This window comes from Anoplopoma fimbria, chromosome 21 (assembly GCF_027596085.1).
Source record: "Anoplopoma fimbria isolate UVic2021 breed Golden Eagle Sablefish chromosome 21, Afim_UVic_2022, whole genome shotgun sequence".
NCBI classification, from domain to species: Eukaryota; Metazoa; Chordata; class Actinopteri; order Perciformes; family Anoplopomatidae; genus Anoplopoma; species Anoplopoma fimbria.
Window position 1 is genome coordinate 7292715 of NC_072469.1, and position 21236 is coordinate 7313950.

The following is a 21236-nucleotide window of genomic DNA, read 5'->3' on the forward strand; positions in this document are numbered from 1 at the left end:
TTACTTTTTAAAAGTGCATCAGGAACGGTCTGTTGCACTGCTAGACTGCACTGCTATAATGCGCTGCTAACTTTCCAGGAACTATTAAAAGGCACCATGTGCAGCCATTGCTGTAAAATGATGTAACTCTCATTAAACGGCTCTGGCATTTGCTAATGACATCCAAATCCAAAATAGTTACAGTTGCCCCTGGCCTCCGTCCTACTTGGCAGATCAAGCTGATTCAGATTCAGATTCCCCTGAGCTCCAGATGTGGCAGCTGCAGTACCAGCAGCACAGCAACCAGCAGGGGGGGCTATAGCTCCAGACTTGTGCCTGATGTGAGCACACATAGAGGACGCTTAGAGTCCACCCTTTTCTCCACACATGAAATCCACCCTCCAGTCTGCCGGGCCGCTCTCCTCTCGTCTCTCTCACATGATCATCTCTTTTATCATTTTCTCTATTCAGCCGGTCCCCCTCCTTGGTGCGGTCGCCTGGTCTCCTCAGCTGTTCTGAGATCAGCTGTTCTCAGATCAGCTGTACTGGACGGATCTCTCCAGCTGTGTGCGGCTCTCCAAGTCCCGCAGACAGGGTCGGCCATGTTGTTGTGCGGTGGGGGTTGATGTAAGTTTAGTAGTAGGAAGTGGAGGCTACAAAGAGCTGGGACACTTCAAGGATCTGACTTTTTTTTTTTTTTTTTTTTTTTTTTTTTTTAAATAGCTGGATTAATCCTCTGTGATGACTGTGCCAGCCTCCTGCGTCCTCACTGATTGATTTAACTTCAGCATTAAATCTGTGTGTTTTTTTTCCTCTCCTGCTGGATGGATGAAGTGAGGATGAAGGTGGTTCGGTCCCGGTTGGAATAACTCTGATTTTTCTTTTTTTTTTTCTTTCTCCTGGATCTGATTTAGGAGGGGAAGAAGAAAAAAAAAAGGAGACACCAAGAAGAAGAATAAGAAGAAGAATAAGAAGGCGGATTTGAGAAGGTAACATCCAAAAATGAAAGTGGTCTTTGTGAGCAGGATTAGATAAGGATGGGCCGAACCGCAGCTGCTCGCCTGTCTGACCTGTCACCAACAAAGGAATGGAACTGTCCTATAATAATACACATATATAACCTGTGTGTAGACTCCAGCATGCATGTAATCCTCCCTGCAAACCAGCAGCTATGAATTAATCAGCACATCATTTTTTTTTTTAAATAGGTTAAAAATTCAGTGAAGATACAGCATGTGCTTAAAGTCCCTCAGGAATATTACTGAACCCATATCAGAAGGCAGATACATTAGTTAAAGTAGGACAAGGTCAGCATACCACGTATATTTTACACTGTAATAACATTTAAGCATGTTACGTATTTCATAATATATTGTTTCATTTATATGGTATTTGATATCGTAGTAAATCAAAAGGTTTTCAGTTAAACTCAAGTGAAAAGAAGTGATTTCATTCATGTTATCTGTCTGTTTTTATTAACTCTCACACAAAAATGTTCTCCCGTTTCATCAGATATTTTGCACTTATTGTGTTTGATTTAAAGCCAGACACAAGATGCAAAAGTGCCACCTCATCATTTCAGTTGTTTAACCCAATATTTGACTCGTGCTGAGTCAGATTATAGTAAAAGCAGTAAAGCAGGTTAAGGAGGAAGAGGAGGTCCAGGCCCTCTTTGGTGTGAACTCAATATTCCTGATCGAACAGCTGAGTCACAGTTTATTCTGTGTCTTCCCCAGTTTTTTGCTTTTGCTTTCCCACCTCCACGTTGAGTTCAGGGACTGATGGATTCTCCTCATTACCTCAGATTAAACTGACTGTTATGCTTGATGAACATGTCACGTAAAGGATGCAGCTAAATCCTGAACAGCTCTGCACAACAGTGACTGGATCATTGCTTGTATGAATCCATATAAGGGCTGGTGAACTTCAGGGAGTGAAGGAAGTTAAAGGGGGATACCGCAATTTCTAAGATATATGTTATTAAAACATGGCACCATTCTTTAGACAATTAATGGACAGTGACTTTGTTGACCCATTCTGCAAGATCTCTTCCACCAAAGGAAGATTTAATTTATTTCTGTCCATATCGCTCAACAGCAGTGCAAAGTTATGCATTTTACATTTTATTTAAGTGTGGCAGTAGAACTGGTTCACCTTACTGTGTGGAACCATTTTAAAAACATTTTTATTTAACACGTGGTAGTAGCCTAAATACTGACTTTTAAAATGACATTGACAAAATACCTATTACGTAATTGCTGACCCCAGAACAGCTTAGTAAGGTCAGTGTCAAGCGGATGCAAATCGGGGGTGTGAGATGGGTGCAACGTTACTACGCCGTTTAATCTGTAGCTCATTTATCATCACAAATTCTGATTTCCTGTCTTTCTAGCCCCAGGGAAAGAGTTACAGACTAAATGTTTCGGGATTTGAGAAAGGCAGTGGACAACATTTGAAAAGCTAACATGTGAAACTGCGATCGAAAATGAATGAAAACTGATAGATCCGCACGCCAAGTAGCTCCTGTTAGAAGGAGTTTATATTTGCTGTGTAACGTTTCCAGCACCAGGTTCTTCCCCAGACTTCTGACAAGCAAAGAGAGTCGCCATCTTAAATACCCATAATGACACCATGCCTGTTGCAAATAGTCAATTGAATATTGGTAAGAAAATACAATGTATATTAAACATTTGCAGTTATAGAATATCAATGCTACATATACAAAAAGTACAAAAAGGTACATAAAGATGAACATTTCAGTGTTTATACAAAAACATGCTCCCCCATAAACAAGTGCTCAGACACTTTATTTACCACCCCTGTTGCAAATGATCAGTCAAAACATAGTGAGGAAAGGCATTAAGTATATACATAAATATATAAATATAGGCTACAAAAACACACAAAGGTATAAAAAATAACCTTGAACAAATAAAGAGAATATCATGTACCCACAGTAGTTGTTTTTCTATGAAGGATTTATCTGTTTTACAAATTATTTTAGGAAAACAAGTAACACCAAAAAAGAAAAAGCCTTAATATTTTTTATACAAACATCCAAAAAGAAGCACTGCTGCAAGAGAGACGACACAGACTGAACTTTGATTGAAAAATATGATGTTTTTTTTAAAGCAGAAATCTTCAGATGATCTTCTCGTCAGCAGTCAGTTTGTGATGTGGTCTGGATACGTTTCTGCAGAGAAAACAGGCCCGATCCAGGCCCTCACGTGGTCACTCTATTAGATGTTGACACTTCAAACACTCCGCCCTGTTATGTGCTGACAAATTTGTAGACACACTCAGATTTCCAAAATAGCTCACACTTAGCCCACTCTCAGGTGCCAGTATTCAGGTATTCCCATGAGACAGGTTTATTCCAGAAAATGTGTGATGTGTTCTGTGGCAGCACAGAAACTCACATGAGCACAACAAAAAGCTTTTCTAGGAGGACTTGTGTTAAAATAAGGGATCAGATTAACTTAAATTTCCAAGAGAGCATTTTACTTTAGACTGAAGTTTTGATTCTAAAGATGGTCGATGATTATATGCGGCTTTATTTCAAAGTAAAACAGTCGGGCAGCCTGAAGTCACTTAGTGATGTTTCTCCATAGACGCCCTGAGGCTTCACATCCGTAACGTCACGTGATTTTTTTCTCCAAACCCAGTTTTAACCCTTTGGTATCAGAGGAATGTGGGGGAGATGGCGGTATAGACAGCATCTGTTGCAGATCTGAAGCCCAGTAAAGCTCCAGAGATCTTCCCGTTCTGCAGACGTTCACAGCTGTCTGACGGGATTCTGGGCCGGGTTTCACTCAGACCCAAGTCCTTCAAACGCTTCAGCTCGGCTGTTTGATTTGTGGCCAAATGTCAACTTCATCATGTCTAGAAAACCTAAACCCCGGAGGAGTGGAGTTTGTTTCAATAAAGTAAGATGCTGAAAAAAAACTAAATATATTTTAGAATCAGAGTTTAGTTCATTTATAATGCATGATATGCAAAATATTTCAAATAAGTCTTTTCGGCCAGATGGCAAGTTTACTTTTGTTCAATGTTTTATACTTTACTTCTATCATAACTTAACCCTTTTGATTCAATAACATTTGTCATTTATGTTCTCACTTCTCTATAGTACACCGACAAGTAACTTCAATCAAACCCTAACACATTTTAATATCATTAATGTGTACATGTCAAATATTACTTCAAAATGCTTGCTTTTTCTTTGTAACAGTCATAAAAATATTAAAAGGTTTGTAATTTAAAATACTACAGTAAAATAAAGCAGCCAATCCCCACTTGTGATTAGTTGGAAAAGGGATGTTATGGGATGTTTAGTGATCGATGATGCTAGCATTTAGCTAACATGAAGCTAAGAACAGCCTCACAGTCTTGATGAAACAAACAACTCATATTTACATCTTTAGCCAGTTTGCTAGTTCTGCATAAGATGATATGAGGACATTAGTTGAGAAAAAAGGCTTTTATAATTTGTGTTTAAGGCTACAAGTAAAGGTTATTTTCGTTATCTAATATTTAAAGCCCCTTAAGTCTTTTAAAAGCTTGTTTTGTCCATCTAACAGTCTGAAAACCAAAAGCAATCATTCCAAGTGGTATAAAACAAAGAAAAAGCAGCAAAACCTGGCATTCTTTGCCTTTTAAATAATGATTTAAATTGTTGCCAATAAAGTGTGAGTCTCTCTACGTGATTAATCATCCAATCTGAACTTAATTAAAGTGTTTTAAAGCTAAAGGCATCTCTTTGTGTCTGACAACCACAACAGTGAATGTGGATCAGTAATCCTGCACAGTCAGCTTACTCAGCTGAACTCTGTCTCTGCAGACGTGTTTAAAATTCTGAACCATGGCCACTGCAAGCACCCAAACTTCTTCATCGTTCTGGCCACGATTGTGTGAGGGAAAAAAAAGCCCCACTGAGCTCTCCTTTGACTTATCAGCATTTTGTGAAGCCTGGGTGGAATTCTTCCACTGTGGTCGGAGCGGGGAGGGGTGGAGGAAACCGAAAGCAGGTTGTTGATAAGAAGAGTGCAGGTTTAAAGGTTATTACACTAGAATATGTACAGTTAGGCCTTAAACATCTGTATGTTCATGGTGGAAACATGAAGGGACATGAGAGGTCAAAGGTCAATCTGGATCTCACATCTGTTGTTGCTCATCCTCTTGCAAGCAATGTGTTTAGTTATATTTGCTGTGTCGGTAGCTTTGTTGATACATAACAGCAAGTGGGTTAAATAACTTATTTTAGAAGAGTCCAACATGTAGTTGATTGTTGTAAATTGTTATTTTGATAAGAAAATAATGGTTTAAAGTAATTTTTTAAGCAATACTGACAAATATTTCATGTTTTCAGCCTCTCAAATGAGAGAATTTGATGCTTTTCTTCGTCACAAATGATAGTAAACTGAACATCTTTGGGGATTTGCTGGTTGTAAGACACATAATCTCTGCAGATATCCGTTCCACAGTAGCTGACAGACCCCAAAGATAGTGTCTCGTCTGTGTTACTGAATACTACTGAGAGATAAAGTCAACTTCAAGAAACTAAGAGAATTATTATTATTTATTTTTAATTTTCTGTAGTCCACACAAAAAAGAAAAAGCATCTGGTAGCACTGAATAAAAGAATACACATCTTTGTTTTTCAGATTTCATGCTGTCTAAAGAAAGAGACATGTTTTGCCTTTAGCAGATCATTTCAAACAGTCTGAATCAGATCACAGCGGTTTAACTGAAGCTGAATGAAAAGTCAAGCTCGATTCTTCTTTATTTTCCGTCTCTCCGGACTATAATAGCACCACTGATGGAGGAAGGATCCTACACGTTTTGTTTTTTGTGATGACATGTAATCTTCCTCATCTAAACTCTTCACCTTCCTCTTTCATTGTTAATGTTTGGCTCTAACTGGTGTCCTCTTGCGTGCTGTTGTAGGTCATGTTATCATCCTGGGGCTAGAGAGATGTTGTCAGCAATAAGAATAAGTTGCTATTATTAGCAGCAAGGCAGCTTTTTCCCTGTGGTTTCATGGCTCCGCTGTTCAGGAATGAGCTTGAGTTTAAGTGAAACGACTTGAATGTTAAAGTCAGTGAGGTTTGACATTTAAGATCCAGTCTGGCTGCTCAGATTTGGATTATTTATTTAAGATGAAGGGCAATCGTTCTCAGACACCTTTCATTAAGACATCTTACTCTTTGTGGCCTCAGATGCCACCCAAGACAATTTTTTTTCCACCTCCTCCTTGGCCGCTGCAGTCTCATTTTTGGTGTTGCAATCTGAAGTGTGGATGAAGCCCCCGGTGTCATGACGTAATGGCAACGGATGGAAGGTCATCACATCTCACTGACACCACCAAAATGGGCGTGTGCAAGTGGAGTCTGGGGATGGCACTGTTTCAGCTCCCGGCCCTGGTGGTCACTCCTTTTTTTTGTTTTCTGCTATTATCCTCTTAGGGTAAATCCTCCATCCTCATAATCCTCCTAGTTCAAGCTGGTATAGCGGGCACTGTCGGCCTGGTTGCCCCCCCCCCCCCATCCTGCTGTTCCCCCTGTCAGTTTCTCTCCTACATCAGATCATTGTCTTAATGCCCACACACAGACATTAAAGGGAATTTAATTTAAGTTATGCTGTCGCTTTGCAGAGCTCTACTTGTCTCCCTGGAGTCAGTGCGAATAGTCTGACTTGGAGACTATTCTCCAAGTCTATATAGCACATAAAAATCATATTTTTATGTGCATAAAACGCAGCGATTTACCATAATTTAAAGACTTTTTTCCCCAGAGGAATTAAGGGCATCTGTGTAGTATGGTTTAGTTTGAGTTCAGCTCTTGGTAAAGATGGTGGAAACATATGTCATATGACTGCACACACCCTGTCTGCTGACTCCAACAATGCTCTTCTGCTGCAGCGTGATGGAATTCTGTGTGTTTGTAACACTGCATAAAAAACTCAGGATGTAAAGCATGAAAAACTTTCTCTCTTGGTTGCTGTGACATTCGTCTAGATCTTTCTGTATATTTAATCCTTATAAGGGTTGCTGCTAACACTTGTTTCAGTCATTGCTTGGTCTGTTTGCTGTTTGTCTCTGGAACAGCTTACCGTCTTTAACCATAAGCCAAAGAACAAAGTGTTTTAAATAATAAAACACAACATCTTGTGGCCCCTGTGTTTCCGCACAGTGGCCATTTAAACTAAATGCATGCTGATGTTAGCATTTAGGTTGTAATATTTACCAGGTTCACCATCTTTGTTAAGCATGTTAGCATGCTAACATTTGCCAATTAGCACTAAACAAAAGTTCTGCAGATATTTGGTCATAAACCAGTTTTATTAAGATAAGATAAGATAAGATAATCCTTTATTAGTCCCGCAGCGGGGACATTTGCAGGCTTACAGCAGCATAGAGTAAAGTGCACACAAGAGACATAGTAAAGAAAGACAAGATAAAAATAAAAATAAAAAATGAAAATAAAAAAACAAGTATTATAAATAAGCAATAAAAAACAGTAGAAAATCAATTGTACTGAACAAAGTAGTAGTAAAGTAAGTAAAATCAAATTGTGATCTGATGATAGCACAAAAGATAAGTCAAGGTATCACCAAAGATTCATTCATCCTCTAGGAATGTTGAATATCTGTAGAAAGCTTCAATTCATCCATCATTGTTTTTATTGGACCAAAGTGGTGGACAGAAACACAGATGAATCTTTTCTTTTGTAAAGCTTAAGTCAGCAAGTGTTTGATATTTTTTATGAAGTAAATTAATAAAAGTATTTATTTTCTGTATTTGTATTAGAAAGTATACATTAAAGGGATGACAGGAAATGAGAGGAGAGAGATGATGCTTTTTAATGCAATGTAAGCAGCGTGCAGGGAGACAATGCAGTTAAGAAAAAAACCTTATGCATAATTATTAAGCAAGCTTCTTACACAGTATGAATACAAATGACAATATGCTAATATGTTTTTTTGTTTTTTTTATTCTTTCAAAGGCTCAACTAGTTCAGCTCAGTGTTTATGCATTAATGTTAATTTTGGCAGAGTCATGTCACTTCTATCTAACGGCTGATGTCTCAATTTTGGAAGAGAAAAACATCTTCCCATATAAATCCTGGGACGCTGTCCAGGGTTTTATGGCGTGGTGAGTTCACTGCCGATCCGTTGAGCCAGACTCTCGGTTGTTTGATGATGAAACAACAGCCCACCATAGCTGAATAAGCCACCGAGTGAAGCCCTCTGCTGTCTTTCCGTGACACTGGTTTTGTCTGGAGGTTAAAGGAAAGGTTGGCTCTGACACTAAACGTCTTTTTTTCTTTTCCATACCAACATTCTCAACACACTGGCTCAAGATCTAACGTCTGAGATTAGATTTATTGGTCCTTTGAAGACATTTTTTTTAAAGAAATCTGCTTCAGACTTCTTCAGTGACTGGCCGCTCATAAAATGTTTTTTTTTGTAGAGGACGGCCAGCGCTCGGCAAGAGCTGCAACCTGCAATTTAAACGCTTGTACGGTTTTATTTGAGCAAAGTGCTCTGAATCTTTGGAAGGTTTCTGCGGTTTGGTCCCCATTTCGTTGATTTCCTTGGCAGTTCAGCCGGAGAACTCGATGAACTCTCGGATGCGCCCACTCTTTCGCTGATGAGGTAAAAAAAAAAATCCCTCCCACCTCCCAAAATCAAGGCCACTGTTCCAAAAAAACCAGTGAAAGGTGTATTAGCAGATCCTCTTCTGTGACCCTGTAATCTCGTCACCCCTGTCACCGACTGTGCCGCAAAGCAGCTCGGTAGCACTGCGTTTGTTCAGTCTGCCTTCACACTCCACATCGCTGAATAAAAAAAGCTCCTGCTTCACTTCAGTCCTCTATTGTTTAACTGTCTTGTAATGTGTCTGCGCCAATTAACCGAGTCCAACTCCTCCAGCAGCTGTTGTTCTTGGAGAAGGAAAACGTTCTGATCTCCCCGAGCTCAGACTTCTTTTACGAGCGTGTCTGATTGTCTCCACATTTTTCGGGGCCTTCACCTCACAAAAGAATGCCTCAGGAAGAGACTCTGGCCAAATTATGTTAGCAGGAGGAATGACAACCACGCAAATGGAGACTCACCGATGTTTTGAAATCCCGTAGCGTGGTCAGACTGAGGCCTGGACGGATTATGAGACATTGTGTTTGTGGGTTCAGACATGTTAAAGACCCCTCAGTACTCGCTGTTGGTGTCTTTGTAGTTGTTTTGAGTGTCTTTGCGTCCCTTTTGCATCTCTTAGTAGACTCTTTGTGGTCACTTAGAGTCTTTGTGGTTGTATTGCTTGTTTTTGTACTCATTTTGCATCTCTTTCTGGTCATTCTGAGTCTCTCTGTAGTTGTTTTGCATCCCTTTGTGGTCATTTTGATTCAGTTTCAGGTTATTTTGAGTCCCTGTATAGTTGTTCTGCCTCTCTTTGCAGTTGTTTTGTGTACCTGTGGGGTATGTTTGATTCCCTTCGTGATCATTTTGCATCTTATTCAATTCACTTTCCATAAAACTATAACTATGAACATCATGCTGTTCTGGCCCAGTAACCCCTGAACCCTTGGGCCTCTGGGTCTGTGCCCAGTAGGCATGTGTAGTAATACATCCATGGTCTGAGGGCCCCTAAAAGGGCTCTTTGATTTTTAAATGTAAAACACAGCAGATACTAAGTTCCCATTTTCTCCATTTCAAGGCTTTAGATTGCTTGTAATCTGTCATTTGTCTGTAAACATGAAGTAATCTCTTTGTGGAACAACGATGACATGTAATGGATCACAACAATGTAAAATGATAATCACCCTCCATCCATCCGTTTTGCAGTTGTCATACCTCAAAGCATGCATGCTCGACTGAATCTACACTTTGGGTCGTGCGTGGCTCAAAGCGGATTTATCATTTACCCATATGTCCCAGTTACCACATGGCTTATAGTCTTAGTGGGTCGCAACAACAAAATGATTCACATGAAAATATCAGGTCATTAGATTTTTCGTTTCATAACGCGTGTTCATGCGCCTACAGGCCTTATGATGGTTAATCCTGTACCTCCCTTGGCCCTTTACTTTATTTACGTATCATCACTGATGAATTGAATGCTCTATTCTTTAATCCGCCGCCATTAAAGTGACTGTTCTGTGTTGCGTCTGTCCAGGCAGGACGAGACGATGGGCTGCATAAAGAGCAAAGAGAACAAAGGCCCTACGATGAAGTATCGGCCGGAGAATTCCACGGCGTCGGACCCCAACGCCACCATAACCACGCCTCACGTGGGTCACTACGGACCGGATCCCACACAGCAGCAGCAGAACCAACCTCCCTCCTCTTCGTCAGGCTCCGGGGCTGCAAACTTCAACCACACCCTCACGCCGTTTGGTGGCGCGTCTGCCATGACCCCCTTCGGAGGAGCGTCATCCTCCTTCTCCGGCCCCGTGTCCAACTCGTTCTCTGGCGCTGTCTCAAGTGAGTAGTGTTTCATTGTAAGATGTCATTACAATGCTGATGAGGGTCCTCATGGAGAGCCTATTTGCTTAAATGCTGACCACATTTATATTAGAGCGTATCATTGGGTTTTAGTTTCTTCTTATCTTCCAAGCAGCTACTTGTAATCTTTGTATCCTTCAATCAGCTTTTCGCTGTAGTATTTCCATAATCCTGTATGGAATCTAATTTTTTAAACCATATGGATTTGAATTGCATATTTGAAATCAAGTTGTTGAGTCTTGACTTGCTGCAGATGTGTAATCCATCATGTTTCATTCATGCAAGCGGCATGGTATTACATATAGAAATAAATCTGACTGACTTGATCGACTGATTGAAGTGATATTGAATATATTTAGAATCGCCACTGTTAAGTTGATATTTTTGGTTTTGAGTAAAATTTCCCAACAACTATTTGATGGTTTGCCATGAAATTTGAAACACACATTCATGAACCCATCAGGATTTTTGATCAAGTGGTTTTCATTATCCAGCACACCTGTTAAGGGCAAATTTAAAGGGTTTTAGTTTGATTGATCTGGACAAAGCTTATCTTAGAGAAGAGAATGGTGGTATAAGTATAAAATGAACAATGTTGAGGAGAATAATCAGCAGTGTACATGGTTGTGTATGACAGTAAATGGTTCTAAAACGTGCAAAAATACTTAACACTTATCTTAACGTGGTGAGTATGCTGATCCCTCATGTCGGGGTCACGGCTGATGCCTTAGCCGTTGTGGTTTTAACTAGCTTTTCCCTGTTAGGGTTAACACAGGTCCTGTTATCATCTGTGATCACCCTAAATGTGTCTGAGCAGCTTACAGCCATCCTGATGAGCAAAGAGATGAGATCGAACCCTCCTGTTTCCATCGGGATTTAGGGGTTGTAATCCTCCTCCATGTTGGATTATCTGCTCTGGGGGGGGGGGGCACTGCCATGGTTTAGGATAACGAGATTACTGTGTACAGCATTGTTGTCGGTGGTCGGTATATGAATATCATCTGTCTAAAGGGTGTGGCTGTACAGCAGGGTGAATGATTTACAGGATGCTGACATGGGACGGAAAGATGGGGTGACTTATCATTTACTGAACTGTGTCTTGCAAAACATATAACATGTGATAATAATATGGCTATTAGGGATATAGATTATGACTCCTAGGGAGACGATCCTATTAAAAACTCCTTTCATGCATCGACTTTCCTTCTGGAGTCTAGTCACAGTCGTGTTTCCATGCAGGGGAAGCACTCATACTGCAGAATTATAAAGCATAGAAAATCAATACAGTCTGAGCTCTCAGACCTTGGCAAGACAGATTTATCTCCCTTAATAGGCCGTTTAAACAGTCACACACACAAATAAAACAGCTGTGTTTCTGATGCAGTCCCCCTAGTCTTCAGCATCATAATGCCCTCTACTATTATGTGTTTACTCACTTTAAAAAGGTAGTTTTTCATCACAAATGCGTCTGTGTTTTGTGTTTTTTAGGTGGCGTTACCTTCTTTGTGGCCTTGTATGACTATGAAGCTAGAACAACTGACGATCTTTCCTTTAAAAAAGGGGACCGCTTCCAGATCATCAACAACACGTAAGCATCTTCCCAGTTTCTCTCTCTTTTATTTAGATCTGTTTTCCAGTGATTACGAGATGACTCCCTTTCGAGCAGTAATCCTGAACCGCACCTGTTCCCTGTGTGTCTGTATTAATGAATGCGTTTGATTGCGACTTGTTTCCCGATGCTTGCTTTCTGCACAGTGCAGCAAGAAAGCACTTTTATTTAATTTGTTCTGAGGCAGAATTGTCGCCTGAGGTTGCAGCATTGTCATGTAAAGTAGATTAGTCTTATTGAATTTCCATTGTGACGGTGTTTTTCAGTCCTACCTCACATTTTGAAAGAATCAGGGGGTTTCAATTAATGCAGAACAAATTACTCAAAAACCTATGTGCCCTCAAACCAATTTCGGTAAGCCACCATGCTAGCTAAAGGGAGGATAATAACCGTTAGTATCTGGTTTTCATCCAGCGTATCAGTCCTAGCAGGATATGGTACCAGGCCTTGGTTGACGGTTAAATGGCCGAGTCATTTGTCTCATCTCTCCTGTGTCATTGTCCTCCTGCAGAGAGGGAGACTGGTGGGAGGCTCGCTCCATCAACACGGGGAGGAACGGCTACATCCCCAGCAATTATGTGGCCCCTGCTGACTCCATCCAGGCTGAAGAGTAAGGCCTTGTTACAGCCTCATTACTCCGTCTACGGCGTCTGCACCAGGAGACAAATAACACTAGCATGATCCCGTCTCACATGGCTAACAACACGGTTCAAATAATAACGGCTTTACGACTTGGATGAAGCTCCATGATGGGATTTTACAAGTTATATTCTCAGTCACCAATTAAAGAGGACATATCATGAAAAACTCACTTTTTAAGTGCTTGTCCACATACTTTTGGGTATCTGGAGAGCCTACCAACACACAAACTGAAATAATACAGCCTAGTCGGTTTTTAAATCAGAAAACATGTGATTCATCAAGCCAATCAGATTTCGCTTCCCTTCCCATGTCACATGCAGGCTCATTAGAATATGCCACCATCTGAGTAGCTCCACCTACAACTTGAGAACTACCTTTGCAAAGGTGCACAATCATTTATTTGCAAGCCAATCAGAGCAGACAGAGCTTTTTTAAAGAGACATTGCACTAAAATGGAGCGTTTCAGACAGTGGGTGAATACTGGTATATTCAGACAGACAGTATGAGGAAAAATAAGGTGTTTTTGAATCATTAAAGCATTTAAAAATGTTCTAGTAGAACCCAAATACACAAATATGAACCTGAAAAATTTGCATGGTATGTGACCTTTAAAGTTTGAGTTTGGCTGGTTTTATTAATGTATACGATTTCTCTTGATAGGTGGTACTTTGGTAAAATGGGACGTAAAGATGCTGAGAGGTTGCTGCTGAATCCAGGAAACCATCGAGGAACTTTCCTGGTGCGAGAAAGTGAAACTACTAAAGGTGATGATCACTTCTTTATAAACAGAGTAGTGTAGCAGCGCCGCGGACGATGCTAGCCTGCTAGAAGTTGGAGCACTTAAAGGCACGTATGGACTCAAAACTGACCCGGTTTCATCATCAGCACGTAAGATCAGCAACCGCATCAGAAAACGTCAGGCTCTGCGATTAAAAATTCAAATGTAAGGAAAGAAGTTCGCTACAACTCCCACTGAGCATTTTGACATGAAGCACGCAAACACCCGAACTGAGTTGATAGGATCCTGATAAGAAATTCAACACTTTATATCAGTTCACTTTTAAGATTCTGGGTCAGCGTTGATGAATTCTGCAACAACGGTTCTTTCTCAGCAGCAACGTCAGCTGACAATCATGGGTGTAGTAGTATTTAGAGCACATACAAGGCAAGCAAAATGTATTCATGGAGCCCTTTTAAAGACGGACGCTTTCCAGGAAGAAGAGAAGTAGTAAAAGTTGTAGTAAGAAATAGGGAGATAAAAGAAACGGAGAATACAGTGAAACAGTCTAACAGCCCTGCTCTATGAGGCTTTGAACTAAATGCTAATATGCTCTTTGTCTTTTGTCAGTAACTGATAAAATACGTTAGCTTCATTTGGGAGCAATGAGTTCAGTCTGCTGATCTTCTGCACTCAGTTTGTTTCTTGATCCAGCACCTTTCAAGTTGATACGGATTTGTGCGATCTACAGAGTATTTAAAGCCGTTCGCCACACCAAACTGATGGAGAAAAATCAATTCTAAGAAACAAAGGAGTTACTATGTGGAGGAGAGGCAATCATTAACAAATAACTGTGATAAAAAAGTACCAGCGTTTGATCTTTTTGTCGGCACCACACAGTCCAATCTTTGACACGTTTGTTTCGATGGATGAAGAGCATGTCCCTCGTCTCCTCCAGGTGCTTACTCTCTCTCCATACGAGACTGGGACGATGCCAAAGGAGACAACGTGAAACACTACAAGATCCGCAAGCTGGACAGCGGGGGATACTACATCACTACCCGAGCTCAGTTTGACACGTTACAGAAGCTTGTCAAACACTACACAGGTATGCAGTTTGCAAAGCTTCCCTCTCACTCTCACTTTTTCTCTCTCTGTCGTCTCTCATTCATTATTCATCATCACTCTTTCATCACCCCTGAAAATTACTCTCGGTCACACCTGCTGCTTTGTGCCACCGTGCAGCTTTCTGTGCCGCCCCTGCAAAAAGGCCCCGGAGATGAATAGTCTTTAATTTTAATCACAATTGATGGAGCAGTTAGGATTTTTGGGGCCTCGTCTCCGACCTGAGGAGAGCTGAGGTTAAATCTCTGTTATCCCACTTCATTGCAGTGTGACTCTGGAGAGGGGTTTTTGGTATATCTCATTTATATTTCATCACAGTTAGTATAAGAGCATGAATTCATCCACATCAATGATGTATGAAACAGACTTTAAAACGCTGGTTTCGAGGACTGATATGTGTGTGTTTGTGACGCTGCTGGGTGTGATGTAGCGTTTTTGATCTCTGCGACTCGTTCTTTTATTACAGAGCATGCCGACGGGCTTTGCCACAGGCTGACCACGGTTTGCCCCACGGTGAAGCCACAGACCCAGGGGCTCGCTAAGGATGCCTGGGAGATCCCCCGGGAGTCCCTGCGACTGGAGCTCAAACTGGGCCAGGGCTGCTTCGGAGAGGTCTGGATGGGTAAGAGAGAGACAGACGATATACTCGCGGGAACATGTTTAAAAAAAAAAAATGCTTTCAGGCTTCACACATTTGTTTAATATTTCCTGGTAATTATCTAGATGCTGTAATGCTCTTCAAAATCAGTCCAGATCTGTGTAGTCGGACACGACGCCTGTATTCATGTGTCTATTTCTGTCCAAACTGGGGAATTATCCACTTCCTGCAGTTGCTTCCTCTGTTTGTTGTCCTCTCTTTATCTCCAGAGATCATCTCACTCAGCTCAAGACAAACTTTATTTGTACCTTTCACGAACCCGCCAGGCTCGTATCCGCTCATCCCAGGCATTCTTCTGCGAGGAGTGCGCGCATGACAGCACATGTCTGAGCAATTACAAGACCTAATTAATGATATTGTCTAGCTCCCGGCACGTTAGTATCGCTTATTACCCCTTGAGGCCTGTGGGCGTTTCAATCCCTCTCTTTGTCTCTGCAGGCACGTGGAACGGCACCACTAAGGTGGCCATAAAGACGCTGAAGCCGGGCACCATGTCGCCCGAGGCCTTCCTCCAAGAGGCCCAGATCATGAAGAAGCTCAGGCACGACAAGCTGGTTCCTCTTTATGCTGTGGTGTCCGAGGAACCCATCTATATTGTCACAGAGTACATGGCCAAAGGTACACGCAGAAAAATACCTGAAAACCTTCTATTGTTTTTGCATTTAAACTGACTTTCTGAGATCTCTCAACCTTGGAGAAGAAGAAAACTAAAACTGAATATTAAAGCAAAGTCTTAGCTTGTAGGTTTCTCAGGCATAAAAATTGATCTTGCTGGGTTTCGGTTTTCCAGGCACTGCACTGAAAAATGTAAATTTTCATGGATGTTTTAATTAATGTGATGCACAGATTGAAAGTGCCTTGAGAGTCCCTTGTGGTTCCCTGAGGCCTAAAACTGGGAATGTTTCATTGAAAACTGCAGTGGATTTGTGGGAGCTTTTCAAAGCAATAGCTGCAATGCGTGTATTTTTTTTAGTAATTAGATTTATGTGTGTGTAAATGTTAAATCTATGAGATATGCCTCTATGTGAACATGTGTGTCTCAGTTTTGTTGATCTACTGCGTGTTGTTTTGATCTCGTGGATTAACTGATGTGATATTCTCCACAGTTCCTCTTCGAATCGCATACCAATTCACAGTCAAGCTGATTTTGATATTCTGTTTAATTTCCAAACCCGGGCATAGTAAGGATCGGGGCTAAATTGAAATATTTAGCATTTCATATAGCAGAACATTGGTATTCAGCTGGTATCGTGGCCCTTTTATTGCTCCTACAGTATATCATGGCAGCTCTGCAGTTACAGCTTCTCACTGTCGCTGCTTTTATAGGAAGCTTACTCGACTTCCTCAAAGAGGGTGACGGCAAATTCCTGAAGCTCCCGTTGTTGGTGGACATGGCTGCACAGGTGAGACAAATCACACATACCTGTATTTTTATTTTGTATTCCTCGAGTGCAGAATTTGTGTCAGTGAATGTTAATTTTAGCTTTTCTATTTTAAGCCACTGATTTAAAAAAACAGCCTCAGGTGAACACGTATTCTTGTTTGCTTTGGTTCTTTCATTATTTATCTTCCTCTTTGAGCCCGACGGAGGGCTTGATGTTCTGAATGTGTGAAGAGCTAAAAATGAGTCACAGAAGCAGCCGTCATGAGGTGCTTTCAAATGTCTGTGTTTTTAAGATCGCTGACGGCATGGCGTTCATCGAGAGGATGAACTACATCCACAGAGACCTGCGCGCCGCCAACATTCTGGTGGCCGACAACCTGGTGTGCAAGATCGCCGACTTTGGCCTGGCCAGGTTGATAGAGGACAACGAGTACACGGCGAGGCAAGGTGGGCGGGCCTACACATGCACACATAACACACACACACACACACACACACACACACACACACACACACACACCTAGACACACACGTGAATGAGGTGTCAGGATAGAGAAGTGACCTCACAACAAGGACGACTCCCTGTTGTTTCCTCCTCTCGTGGTGAATTAGGATAACAGTGGAAACCAGATGCTCCAGTCTGATTAGTTTCGCTTTTCACTTCACTTCATCTCACTGCAATGTCTGCTCCTTAAAGGGCTTATCTGTCGTGGTTTCTGGCTATGTGGATATTTTCGGTTTTATTCGTCCAGGTTTTGAGATCCCCCCCCCTCATATTTCTGCCTCCTGATACAATGGAGCTCTGCTGCACTTAGTAAGCATGTAGGAGAACACACTTTGAACTAGAGTGGTGCAATCGGTAGAGTTGCAGATCTCCGCCAGCTGCAACAACCACTGCTGTAATGTGTAATCTTATTAATGCAACCAACAACTACCTAAGTAGAAGAGTAACTCCAAAAAAGAAAAATTTGTGGATTACTTAGTATTTACCGAAACATAGTTTCTGAAAAGACGCGTTGATAAAATGCATTAACGTATTTTTCCTCCCACAACTGTGACTTCTAAGAGAAAACAATGATTTTTTTTTAATAAAATGTGGTTGTTCTGTGCTTATATTTTCCATTACTCATGTATTGCCTTTATATAATGACTAATAAACATTAACCAATAACATAATGTCATGCTTGGACACAGGGGAAGCCACTCTAGGTTTTTAATTTGGGTGAACCAACCCTTTAAACACCAGATCCTTAATAATATCCTTTATAATCATTCTTATCCCTTGAAGAGAGACTTTCCTCTGAGGTGTATATACAATGATGTGATCTTAATGCTCAATATGTCTTTTTCCCAGATGGCAGGGAAAACAAATCAGGTGTAAATAACGAAATGAATGATGGCTGAATTTCCATTTAGCTGCTTTGGTTTCAGGTTCTTTGTATCCTGCATGCTCGCTCACATTCACTCTCACTGGGACACTGAAATAGGACAGAGCCATTGTAATGTTATTAGTAAAACATGTGCTTTTCCTACTATGACAAGTCAAAATGTCTGCTGTGAGAAAGGCTGACTGTAGGTCACTATGGTGCTTGTGATTCACTGGATATAAAGCCAGACATGGAGACACACGCCCTCTGGTGGAATCACCTCACACCCGTCTCCTCTCTGTAACATTACAGGAGCCAAATTCCCGATTAAATGGACGGCCCCAGAGGCTGCGCTGTACGGCCGCTTCACCATCAAATCAGACGTCTGGTCCTTTGGGATCTTACTCACTGAGCTCGTCACCAAAGGCAGAGTGCCCTACCCAGGTAAGTGACAGTGACACACACACACACACACACACACACACACACACACACACACACACACACACACACATTTCACACTCTGGGTGTGGAATTAAAAAAGTGCAGGTTGGCGACAGAGGGCGGTGATTCACAGGTGGAGTTATCAGCTTTCAGTCTGTCAGTAGACGTCAAGCTGGCGGGTTTGTTAATGTCTGAGGATGAAGTGAAGCCGCCTGACATTGTCTGTGCTGGTTGTTTATGCCTCTGCAGGACACACACACACACACACACACACACACACACACACACACACACACACACACACACACACACACACACACACACACACACACGTCTGAGATTAGATGAGACCATCTGGTGGAGGGCGATCAGGAGATTGAACACCACTCTTGTTTATAACCATCTGCCAGACTGACACCGCCCTGGGGAGCAGTGCCTGCTGTGTCCTGCACCACCTTCACACAGCTCCCCCTTTCTATTAGATGTAGCGCTGAAACAAATAATAGACTGGAAATGGAATGGAAATTTGGGATAATGACAATATATTCATTTTCTCGCTGAAAGTACAATGAGAAGATGTCTGTGAGCTAGAAGTCCGTTAGCTGGGGTTCTAGAATGACTTTCTGGAGTCACAAACGTTGCCAGGCAACAAACATGGACTTGTTAACTAGTGAGCTTTAGAGATGCTGTTTGGCGGATTTTGTTACCTTGGGAAATAGGCAGGCTAGCTGTTTCCCCCTCTTTCCAGTCTTTATGCTAAGCTAAGCTAACCGTCTCCTGTACCTTTAAAATGTAGTGAACAGATATGGAAGAGGCATCCATCTTTGCATCTAACTCTCGGCAAAAAAGCAAACAAGATAATGTTTTAAATTGTGGATCTATTGTTTTAACTATTTGCATCATTCATGAAGAATAAATGCCAAATATTTGCTGGTTTGAACCTCTTTTCTCTTTGTAAATTAAAAGAAATTATGATGTGTGCTTTTGGATATTTTAAATACAAAAAAAAGAATTGTTTGAAAAAGAATCCCCTGAAACCTAAACTAAACCCCCCGAAAAAACAATCAAAATCTCTGACAGTCCTCCTCGTCTCCTGTCTCCTCCTCAGGCATGGTGAACCGGGAGGTGCTGGAGCAGGTGGAGCGAGGCTACCGCATGCCCTGCCCCCAGGGCTGCCCCGAGTCCCTGCACGAGATGATGAAGCTCTGCTGGAAGAAGGACCCGGACGAGAGGCCCACCTTCGAGTACCTCCAGTCCTTCCTGGAGGACTATTTCACCGCCACAGAGCCACAGTACCAACCTGGAGAGAACCTATAGCCTGGACCCGTATCCCTACGCCTGGGAGGACACTTGCTTGAAGACATGAGCTCTTAATTACTCGACGCTACCAAAAGTCGACTGGAAACCAGACTAACCAGTTGCATAAACCACTACTTGCTCTACTCGTTTTAGATTTTTGCTTTTGCTTTTGCTTTCAGCATCCGCCATCATTTCATTTTTACTTTTATATCTTTTAGTTTTCTTAATGGTACGAGGCAAGTCTTACGTGAGTGTAATGTTTGATTATTAATGTGGATTTTTATCACAATGAACATTAATGACACATTTATTTCAGTTATGTTAAATACACTACATGTTTGGTTCTTTCTCATGAACACAGTCTATTGCTGTATAAATAAGCTGTGATAATCCTTTGCAATAGAAAAACATGTGGTTTAAAGTGGAGTTCTCGTGCTCCATTTGCCTCAAAATTGTATTATTTTGTGGTAAATTGGTGAATTATGCATCAAAACAATTAATTATTAACAGAGATAATATATTTAACTAACAGGGAGAAGCTCTCGGGGGTGCCTGATGGTCATAATCACAGTAATTATTTAAAAGTTAATACCACACAGCTTAACTTAAGCTACATTTCATCAGCTGCAGTGTAATTTCTTATTTGTTACAAATCAGTGACTACAGTGAGAACTGTGACATGGTCTTTTAATGCCTTTTTCTAATATTTTAAAATGCATTTTCACTTTTTTGTTTTCATATTATTTTAAGACTTTATCACATTGTATTCATATCACATTGTTTTATAGCGTCATTTGAAGACTGTCCTGACTATCCATCATCATCATATGGAAATCTCTGCTAAGACTTGCCATACTTCTTTCTGTCCCTCGCTGACGGTGGTTGTATAATCTCTCTACGGAGGCATGCTCACAGAAAAACAGTGTGCGTTATGTGTCAGTGAGTTAAACATTGATGAAACTCGAGGACTTGCGGCTTCTTGCTAAGCCAGAAAATGACACTTCACGAATGCAAGATGATTTTACGGACTCTCTCTAGAAGTGGAAATCATGAACAAAGCAATCGTTTTATCTTCTACAATGTGACTGACTGACTGACTGACTGACTGACTGACTGAAGCACTTGGGACTCTTTGGTGTTCATGTATCTAAAACCTGCTCTGCAGAAACTATTTGTAAAGCAATGATGACAGTTTTTTTACAGGGATCTAATCTTTGCATTTTGCTCTCGTATATTCATTGGGGCAGTATTATGATGGGAATAACACTAATTGACGACTGAGCTTGTAAAGAAGGGTTTTGTATATTACAAAATGGTGTTTTTTTTTGTTGTTTTTTTTACAATTAATAATAAAAAATGGACAAGATTGCAAAATATATTTGGGAGGGAGGTAACAGGTTCAGTCTCATGTGAGGAATTTGTACAATAAAGACTTGATTTGCAAAGAAGAAATGAAATCATTTGATTTGTCTGTGCATGAAGTGGTCAATGTTTAAACCAATCACAGGCTGAGG

At 41.1% G+C, this 21236-nt stretch overlaps 1 protein-coding gene across 1 annotated transcript; it reads left to right on the forward strand.

Annotated features, from left to right (window-relative positions):
- Positions 1 to 393: 393 nt before the first annotated feature.
- Positions 394 to 21103, forward strand: LOC129111032 (tyrosine-protein kinase Yes). The gene is made up of 13 exons (XM_054623324.1): positions 394 to 606; positions 894 to 968; positions 10148 to 10455; positions 11965 to 12064; positions 12597 to 12695; positions 13388 to 13491; positions 14404 to 14553; positions 15037 to 15192; positions 15667 to 15846; positions 16555 to 16631; positions 16906 to 17059; positions 18292 to 18423; positions 19532 to 21103. Coding segments are annotated over exons 1-13 (1746 nt in total). The 5' UTR covers positions 394 to 604; the 3' UTR covers positions 19741 to 21103.
- The last annotated feature ends 133 nt before the right edge of the window (positions 21104 to 21236 follow it).